The 10,615-nt window shown below is 42.9% G+C and overlaps 1 protein-coding gene across 1 annotated transcript; it reads left to right on the forward strand.

Annotated features, from left to right (window-relative positions):
• Positions 1-5,920: 5,920 nt before the first annotated feature.
• Positions 5,921-7,695, forward strand: CEBPD (CCAAT enhancer binding protein delta). Its single transcript, XM_014061457.2, has one exon. It carries the CDS (start codon positions 6,143-6,145, stop codon positions 7,097-7,099), a length of 957 nt encoding a protein of 318 aa, XP_013916932.2. The 5' UTR covers positions 5,921-6,142; the 3' UTR covers positions 7,100-7,695.
• Positions 7,696-10,615: the final 2,920 nt, after the last annotated feature.

The following is a 10,615-nucleotide window of genomic DNA, read 5'->3' on the forward strand; positions in this document are numbered from 1 at the left end:
AGTTATGCAGCCTCCGTATTCATGACTAATAGTAGTAATGTTGGCCAGTAGTTTTCCCTTCCACTCTGAAATATGGGAGATACCTGATAAAAATATAGTTGTAAAACACATCCATTCCTCCCCCTTTTCTGCTTTTTGAAAGTCAGTCCTTGGAATAAGGCAGTTCCTCTGCCTTCAGATCTCACTCTACCTGGTTGCATTGTTTGGTAAATATAATGAATTTTTAAAATAGTTTTCTCTTGGAGACGAATCTTCTTTTTTATATTTATATCAATAAAGATGTTCCAGTTTTAAAGCAATTGCACTGTGAAGAAAATAAATAAGGTAAAGCTCAATTAAAGCTGCAGCTTTGGTATTTCAGGTACTTGCCTCCAAAGGAGGCATTAATTTGTACTTCCCAATGTTTCAGTTACTGAGCACTTTGACCTGTAGGCTTAAAGGGCAAAGTTCTAAGCTTATAATTTAACCAAGTTCTTAATCATAATGCATGCATAGTAAAGCATTCTTGTGGAAATTGCTTCTTTTTATAGGTTCATATTCCAAAAGTAAGACCGATGTACTGTATATTAAAGATCATTTTTCCAAACAGTCTGGTCGGTACTAGTAAGCTTTCAAAAGGAGAATTTAGTTTTCTTTAAATATCATTTCATCATAGTTGCAGCTACAGGAAAATAATTTATATTAAGTCCTGTATTGCATGTGTGTTTTTCTGTATGGTGATGTCTCCATTGTTATAAATCCTTGTGGACTATATGGAATTTGTTTTGTTTGTTTTAATCAATTTTGATAATCCCCCTCCCCCCCACCAATCATCTTTGGTAGATTCTATCATTTGCTATTAAAATCTTTCAGGCCATAATGATGATGTTATCCATCCCTCCACATCTTCCAATTTTGCACTACTACTTTGATTTTGTCTATGCTCTGGCTGGTGTCAGCTTTAATGGTGTCCAGCCATCTGTGTTCTTTGACATCCTGGTTTCCATTTACCACGAACTCTTCCAGACATAAAGGAAAACATAAAAGAATAAACACTCAGGCCGTAAAGTGAAATATAAACGCTTTCAGGTGGAAAACTTGTAATCAAAAGTTGATGATGGACAATTTGTCATGCTGGCCATGCTGACTGGGGCTTCTGGGCTCTATAGGTTTCTACCAGTGGTGTATATGAACTGAAGTGTTAGAACATTAATCCCCACTGATGACCAGATTTGGTGGGGAAGTAATTTCTGCCCAATTTAAGAGCTATCTAGGATTGATCACCCCACCGCCACCCCAACTCTTCACAAAATTTGCTAATAATATAGTTTATCATAGATGTGCTTACTGTGCCAAACTGATGAATTGTGAATACACAGAGAAATGTCTAGTTCAAGTTTAAGAAATGCTTAAGATGTTGGTGGTTCTTCAGAAGACTAGCAAATGGTTAAAATATATTGGTATTGCCTTTTTGCAACATATAATAGATAAAGGATCAATTTAGTCTGGTAATTTTGATACCTTACAATTTTTACTATAATGTAATCCATATTACATTTGGTCCTGGATTTATTTTTTTAAACATGGTTAGTTTATCTAAATAATTTCAATTTCTTTTTACGTTTTTATATAAAAAATTAGTATGTCAGAATCAAATTCTCTGGGCAATCAAATAGCAGTAGACTTATATACCGCTTCATAGGCCTTTCAGGCCTCTCTAAGCGGTTTACAGAGAGTCAGCATATTGCCCCCAACAACCTGGGTCCTCATTTTACCCACCTCGGAAGGATGGAAGGCTGAGTCAACCCTGAGCCGGTGAGATTTGAACCGCTGACCTGCTGATCTAGCAGTAGCCTGCAGTGCTGCATTTAACCACTGCGCCACCTTGGCTCTTTTCTGGAATAAATGGAATAAAAAGCCAGTGATAGGCTAATAATTAGCATGAGGGGAAACCTAACACAGTATATCAAGCCAACATCTGACAGTACAGTACATTTTCTACCCACAGAGAATGGTTAATCATCAAGCTAATCACTGCACTATGACAAGCATTTATTGCCTTTACTCTGGGATATCCAGTCATTAAAATCAAATGGCTTTCAAATCTTCATACAGAGTAAAAGTTTCAGGATATTTCAGGATATTCAGTAAGAAAAGCTAAAACAAAATTCCTTGTGTAGTTTGAAAGTGGAACAGACCTTAAATTTATTAAATAAAGTGAAAAATGAATTATCAGAATTAGATAACCGAAGAATAATGAGCAGAAGTATAAAAGAATGACAGCAATAGTCATCAAAAAAGCCTGATCATATTAGTTGTCAGGATGTACCAAGTAAATGATAGCAAGAGAACTCAAATAGTTATCCAGACTTGAGAATTTTAAATTCCCATCCTGAGAGAATTCCCGCAGCTGCAAAAAGAAGAACAAATACAGCTGCTGGGCACAGAAGATACTCCTTCTCCTTGCACATATGGTGAAAAGAATTTAGAAACCAGTTTCTAATACAAATCAGCTCCTGTTGGAAAAGGACCAATGAATTCTGTTTATCTGTTTGTTGATCCACTTTCCAGCCTTGCTCATACCACTGCAACTGCGTAATTATTTATATATTTTAATTTTATAAAAATAGTAAAAAGATTGTAGTTCTTTTTCAAACTACTCTTATGAATGGGTAGGAATATAAGGACTAAAAGGCTTCTTTGTAAGTCAGTGTGTACAGTCATATTTTATACTAGGGAAAATGCAATATGAATTATAACGCTGATGACAGTGCTGAGAATTAGCTGCTATACAAAATCCTCTTGTCAGCATTATTAGTTTTCCCATACAGATCATGCTTACCCTTAACTGGGACTGTAAGTTGGTTTTACTTGCATAATTAAGGAACCACTAGGTGGTCCAGAAACAACCAGAGAGGTTCTCTAGGCAGACAGATACTAATTTCTCTATCAATGTGTTTAAGCAGTAAATACTTTTTTTTCTGTTTCCAATAATCTCTTCCACTCACAATTAGCCAGGTTCTTCCTTACAGTCACCACTGTACTGAATGTCTTGCTTGACATTAAGAGTAATTTGCATTAATACTTTTTGTCATAACATAATCCAAAAGCATAGCTATATGTCAATGTCGGCTGGCGACTACACGGAGGAGAGCCTTTTCTGTTGCAGCTCCGACCCTGTGGAACGACCTCCCCGTCGAGATCCGTACCCTCACCACCATCCAGACCTTCCGCACAGCCCTCAAGACCTGGCTCTCCCATCAGGCCTGGGGATAGGTTCCCAATTTACCCGCCCGAGTGTTGACTGTTGAATGCAAGTTGTGTTTTATTATTTTCTTTCTTTTGTTCACATATTGTTTGTCCTTGATATTGCACCCCCTTCCCTGTGATTGTAAGCCGCCCTGAGTCCCCTCAGGGAAAAGGGCGGTCTATAAATCTTAATAAAATGACAAAAAATGACTATATATATATATATATACTTAAAGTCACAACCCCTGGTATGCCCAAGTGTGGGAGGAAGGTCACACTTCCACTCTCTGTCATTAGGCTCGTCACAAGAGACCATTCAGACAGAAACCCAATTTTTTTACTGTTGCCTTTTTGTTACATTTGTTATATTTATGCTGATAAATAAATAAAGGGAGACTAGTATAGATCTATTTCAAGCTATTTAGCTCTCATCAGCTAGCCATACCCATGTTTGGGAATCGAACCTGTGCTCCATTGCCTCCCAGGCAGGGAGTTAACCATTTGAGCTACAGAGAAAGACTCCTTATCAGCCAGCCTTATCTCTGTAGCTCAAATGGTTAACTCCCTGCCTGGGAGGCAATGGAGCACAGGTTCAATTCCCAAACATGGGTATGGCTAGCTGATGAGAGCTAAATAGCTTGAAATAGATCTATACTAGTCTCCCTTTATTTATTTATCAGCATAAATATAACATATATATATATATATATATATACACACATACATACACACACATATACATGCATACATGCATACATGCATACATGCATGCATGCATGTATTTTCTATAAAAGCAACTTTTAAATATTTCCTTTAACAAAAATCTTGTGAATTTTGGTAGATAGTGTTTTTATTGTTTTGTTTAAAAAGCTTTACTGAGCTGTATTATTGATAACCCTCTTCTCCAATTTCTTCAGAGATTTTGGGCACACTTTTTCTTTAATTTGGTTGATTCTGATAAATGTATCACATCCTATGGGGTTTCGATTCTTTTTCTAATGGACCAATAGAATTATGGCTTCTATTTTCTAACTTAATGGTATTTAAATCATATTGAATCAACAATTCCCCTTTTGAAGAAATAACAAAAATATTCATATTTTAATTATTGTGCATGAGAGTTTCTAGTAGTCAGTACTGATTTATAGGCACAAATATTTGTATTAAAAAAATAGAATAAAACTAATGATTAGGACTTAGAAAACAGGAAGACCCTTTTTGTATTTTTTTAAATTGCCTCAAGATGGCAACAGAATGTCCTATGGTCTGCAAAACTCATCCAAGCAGGAGAAAGTATTCTGGATCACAACAGTACGGGCAATATTTAGCCACTAGAGGGCAATATTTAAATGAGAATATACAATGAAGATATAACCAATTGATATTTTCTATGCCAAGTATAAATAAAAGTATACATAAAAGCAGTAGTAGAAAAACATTGGAATCCCAAAACAAAATCCCATGGCTATGCTCTGTCAAACCAGCCCTTGCATACTTTGTAAGCAGTTTCTGATAAAATGGTAAACAACTAGTTTTCTAAAGATTTGGCAAACGTTTCACTTTTAAAGTGGGTTTGAATTCACACAAACATCAAGTTGCATGTCTTGTTCTATGCTTGATGTGTTTTAGAACGATCGCATATGTATATCAGTGGGTTTATGGATTCCACCAAGGCAATAAAATATATAGTCCTGATTAATGCATTTCCATGCTGGCTGGGAGTTCTGGGAGTTGAACTGTAGAGCCTGTAGATTAAGATAGCCCTTCTGAGCGGAGACTAACTCGGTCATTTCAGAGATCTTAGAAAACCATACATGCAGGGCGTTAGCAAGACCAAAACGGGACTGTTTGCACAGCACGGGACAGGAAAAACTAGCACTCAACCTCTTTCCCCACCATCTCAGAAAGGCTGCCGGGAATCTTCTCCTGAGATCAAGAGCTGAGCTGTCTGTAATCCAAAAGCAAACGGGCAGGATGGCTATCAGAAAGCGACCCCACCCTCTGTCGCCCACCCCCTCCCAGCGCAGCCACAGTTAAAGATCGGGCTTTGCACGGCTTCCGCTCCATTTCTCACACCCCAACCTCCCCTGCACTCCCCTACACGGGCGGATTATTAGGTGGACGAAAGGCTCCTTGCTTTGGGAGTGAATTGGGTGTGGTATTGCCAACCCAAGTAATATCGGGAGGAGGGCGAAGGGTCTATCTCCAAATTATACTGAGTGGCCCGGGTTATTCTTAGGACGGGCTTCCTTAGTTGCTTCGCTGCCTCAGCCCAGAAACCCCTTTAAGTCCGGAACCAGCCGAGAGTGACGGGCCAGAGAGCTGCCTTTCGCTCCCACGGCTTCAGCCAAGGCAGGCGGCTGCCATCTGAGAAACTCCGCCGTCCGGGCCACTGGAAGGACCTTAGTCTTCATCTCCCGAAATGGAAGGGGGGATTTAAAGGCCGCTCCTAGGTTGGCTTCCCGGTCCCGATCAAAGGTGGCAAAGCAGCAGGGGAGGTAGGGGTTTTGCGGGCCAATCCCAGCAACTGTCTTTCCTCCAACCGCCCCGCCGTTGGCAGCGAGGCCGAAAGGCGCCCGGAGCCAGAGCCGCTGCCTCCACCTCCCGGGACTTCTCCAGCCACACCCTCCTTCGTCAGAAAGGCCAAGGAGGTGGGGTTCGAGAAGCGGTGTCGATATAAAGGGCCGCGACGGCACTTCGCCGCCAGGTTTTCCTGTTCAAACGCACGTGTCCGGTCTCGGGTTCTCCAGCGTCGGGAGCGCAGCGTGCCACTCCGAAGGCGCCAAAGCCCGAGAAGCACCGGGGAACGTCCGGGGAGGCCGCAGGTCAAGGAACGAGCCGCACTGACGGCCAGTTGAGCTTTTCACCTTCCATCTGAATTATCTCGCTTACCTCGCCGACCCGAGCGTTTGCAATGAGCGCCGCCACCCTGGACCCCTTGGACTCGCTTTCGTGCTATAGAACCTGGTCTCTGGAGCCCGCCAATTTCTACGACGCCAAGGCGGGCGAAGGCAGCGGCGGTGTGAGTCCTTCTTGCAAGGCGAGCGCCGTGAGCGTCGCCCAGGCGAGCGAGGAGTCCGGCGGGATGTGTTTGGCTCCGAGCAGCGGCAGCCGCGACCTGGCGGAGCTGAGTGCCGCCGCGCCGGCCATGTACGAGGACGAGAGCGCCATCGACTTCAGCTCCTACATTGACTCCATGGCGGCCGTGCCCAACTTGGAGCTGTGCAACGACGAGCTCTTCGCCGACCTCTTCAACAGCAACCACAAGGGCGGCGAGCGCAGCGGGGGCTACGGGGATTACCTGCCGCCGCCACAGGCGCCGCCGCCGCCGCTTTCAGCGTCCGGAGGAAGCGCCTTGGCCAGCCTGCTGCACGCCAGCGTCCTTCCCGGCCCACTCCGGGGTGCCGTCAAGCAAGAGCCAGAGTGGGGTGAGGAGGCACCGGGCTCGCTGCTGCCCTCCCAGATTGCTACTTGCGCGCAAACCATTGTCAATTTGAGCGGGCAGCCCACGCCGCCCACCTCCCCCGAGCCCCCGGGCAGCGCCTCGCCGTCCAGCTACAGCAGCCGCTCTTCAGTTTCGTCGTCACCGGGGTGCAAAGAGCGGTCGGGCAAAAAGGGTGTGGACAGGTTCAGTCCGGAGTACCGGCAGCGGCGGGAGCGCAACAACATTGCGGTGCGCAAGAGCCGCGACAAAGCCAAGCGCCGCAACCAAGAGATGCAGCAGAAACTGGTCGAGCTCTCTGCCGAGAACGACAGGCTGCACAAGAAGATTGATCAACTCAGCCGGGACTTAACGAGCCTCCGACACTTCTTCAAGCAGTTGCCCAACGCCTCTTTCCTGCAACCCTCCTCGGTCACGGACTGTCGGTAACGGGCTGCAGACGACGACGCCCCGGCCGCCCACAGGCGAGAGACTTTGAACTTCTTCATGAATACCTCAGCGCGAGTCGCACAAACTGCAGCGGGGGCTGCGGGGGGAGGGAGGGCCAGGCTAGAAGACTCGGGCTGCCCCAGGGACTGTGCCAAAGGTACACGGAGGGAGGGGAAAGGCGCTCCTTGCCTCGCCTCTTCCCTCAAGCAAGAAACCTAGCCTGGAAGGCCGGACTGAACTACGCCGGAGTGGGGGGATAACAACCTATGTGCGTGCGTGTGTGTGTTTTGGCTTCTTTTTTTTTTTTTGAATGGGCTAAGCTTTGGTCTTTTTAACCACAAAACTTGCCAAAAAGTTGTTTTTTAAAGCGAAAGAGAGCTAAACGTCTTTCCTCCTAAATTATTTTTATAATGATCATCCTCCCTTTCCCTTCTCCCAGTTGATGCAGCTATGGTACTTTGTAAGAAACAATGATTTTTTCAGACTTTTCAAACACTTTATTATAAATAGTATGAGGAAAAGGTAGACTGAGCATGCTCAAACTTTTATATAAAATTTTTACAGCATTTCTAAAAATAAAAATCAATTGAAATGTACTTGACTTCGTATTTGTTGTGATGTGAACATGTACTGAGGGAATGCAAAGCGCAAAAAGTAGTGTACCATCCAGATGAATGATAAAGTGCCATGGTTAGTATTTCTTCAAGGGCATTTAAGTGTAGATTACATAGTTATTGAATGCTTTTAAAAATGCATATACAAGCAGAAGATACATAGGTGCTGTGATGAATAGTTAGTGGAAAATGTATGATTCACTCCTGGACATAGTTAGCTTCATATAGGATCCAACCACCTAAAGGAGGGCCCCATACACCTCACTGAATTTGTTACTTCAGACTGTTAAGAAGACCTTTACTTCCACAGGTAAAAATTCCATTCATATTGAGATGCATAAAAACCATCAGGTAATGGAAATTTACCTACAAAAGGACATATTTACACAAAATATTTTGAGCCAAATGCCAGTTAGATTAATGCACAGTATTGTGAAATTACAATGCAATAGCCAATTGGGTTTAGGCATGAGATTAACAGGCTGAGAAAAAATTATAAATAGTGTAAGTAATTAGCACCTGAAAATTATTTCAACTGGTAGAAAAAGACCAACTGTGAGGAGAAAGCTTCAAAAATTAGCCTAAGGATGTTTTTCCACAGGAAAAAATAAAGGTTATTTTGCCTTATTTGCAAAACACATTGTCCTATTTCTAAATTATATGTATGTATGTAGGTAGGTAGGTAGGTAGGTAGGTAGATGATAGATAGATAGATAGATAAGATAGTGGGGGGGCAGAGGACAGGAGAGAAGAGAGAGAGATCGAAGGGTGAGATTTGGAATGGTGATGTTACAAAATAATTCCACTGCTCTGATTTACACGCTTAAGAAGATTTTAGAAACCCCTTTTTAAGATTACATGAAACTTTGTATATAGTATATAGTATTTTCTTCTGCAGCAAGATTCAAAGAGAAGGCATAACAGCCATGACTTCCAAAGCTACTACAAAGTTCAAAATATAGGTATTCCTTAACCTACTACCACAACTGAAGCCAACATTTCTGTTGCTAAGCAAGATAGTTAAGGGAGTTCTACTCCATTTTATGACCTTTTTGTCTCAGTTAAGCAAATCATTGCAGTTGTTAAATGAATCATGCAGTCATTAAGCGAATCTGGCCCCAGAACAGCACAACTGTTATAAATACATGCCAGTTTTCAAGTCTCTGAATTTATGTTGCAAAGCTTGTACATATGAAAATAGCCATAAGTCACTTTTTTCAATGCTGTTATAACTTTGAAAGATCACTAAGTGAATGGTTGTAAGTGGCGGACTATCTGTACACACTTCAGGTAGTCCTCAACTTACAACCGTTTAGTGACTTTGAAGTTACAACAGCACTGAAAAGTGACTTACGACCGTTTTTCACACTTAAAATCTGCAGCATCCCCATGGTCATGTGATCAAAATTTTGTACTTGGCAATTGGCTCATATTTATGAATATACCCCAGAGTCATGTGATTTGAATTTGAGATTTGAGAGATTTTACTAACATTTATAGGCCGCCCTTTTCCCTGAGGGGACTCAGGGCGGCTTACATAAAATAGGGAGGGGGGGGGTACAAAACAATAAACATAAAACAATACATGAGAGTAAAATAGTACACAACATTCATTCATCATCCGGGTGGGGACAGATTGTGGCCTTTATCCCCAGGCCTGACGGGATAGCCAGGTCTTAAGGGCTGTGCGGAAGGTCTGGACGGTGGTGAGGGTACGAATCTCCACGGGGAGATCGTTCCAAAGGGTCGGAGCTACTACTGAAAAGGCTCTCCTCCGTGTGGTTGCCAGTCGACACTGACTGGCAGATGGAACTCGGAGGAGGCCTAATCTATGCGATCTTATTGGTCGCAAGGAGGTAATTGGCAGGAGGCGGTCTCTCATTGAAATTTGAATTTGTGTTTATTTGTATGCCGCCCTTTTCCCTGGGGGGACTCAGGGCGGCTCACAATCAAAAAGGAAAGGGGAAACAGACTTTTACAAATAGACAGTACATAATTAAAATGCAACATTCATACCATTCGGGCAGGACACAGTCTTTAGCCCCAGGCCTGACGGGATAGCCAGATTCTAAGGGCTGTGCGGAAGGTCTGGAGGGTGGTGAGGGTACGAAGCTCCACAGGGAGATCGTTCCATTGGGTCGGGGCAACCACCGAGAAGGCTCTCCTCCGCGTGGTGGCCAGTCGGCATTGGCCAGCGGATGGAATTCGGAGGAGGCCTAAACGATGGGATCTAATGGGTCGTGCGGAGGTGATCGGCAGTAGGCGGTCTCTCAAGATGTGATCATCTTTTGCGACCCTGCAAGCAAAGTCAATGGGGAAGCCAGATTCACTTAATAACTGCAGTGATTTCCTTAACAACTATGGCAAGAAAAGTTGCAAAACAGGACAAAATTCACTTAACTGCCTCACTTAACAACAAAAATTTTAAGCTCACAGCACCATGATTGATTTAAACTTCATTCTCTGTCTTTCTGTGTATCAGGGTGTCTTCAACAGAAAACATTTTGTTCTCTACAGCACCTAAATTTATTTCCCTTGGCTAGCTGTCACCTGGTCACCCACTAAATAGAATTAGCTAGAGTCAATGGAGCCATTATTTTGAGAAATTAACAGTGTGAATATATACATATTTGTGTGTGTGTGTGTGTGTGTGTGTGTGTATGAAAGTCTATACAATATAGGATCCCAGATCCCTCTATGTCCCTGCCCCCACATCTGTCCTCACAACTACATCTTCTAAACACAAAAATCCACATCCAGCTGCTGAGTATGGGAATATTTTATGCAAATAACAGGAAATCCCATGCATGCCAAGTTCCGTCTAAAAGAAATTGCAGGAATTTGAATCCGATACTGATTGCAGTGTTTCAGTATCAAATAATTTCATCCACAAATCGAAATG

Source organism: Thamnophis sirtalis, unplaced genomic scaffold (assembly GCF_051295495.1).
Source record: "Thamnophis sirtalis isolate CommonGarterSnake01/CBP01778 unplaced genomic scaffold, rThaSir2_p1.2 scaffold_2, whole genome shotgun sequence".
In the NCBI taxonomy this organism is placed as follows: Eukaryota; Metazoa; Chordata; class Lepidosauria; order Squamata; family Natricidae; genus Thamnophis; species Thamnophis sirtalis.

Coding starts and splice junctions, on each gene's coding strand:
- CEBPD (XM_014061457.2), top strand. CDS start 6,143: ATGAGCGCCGCCACCCTGGACCCCTTGGACTCGCTTTCGTGCTATAGA.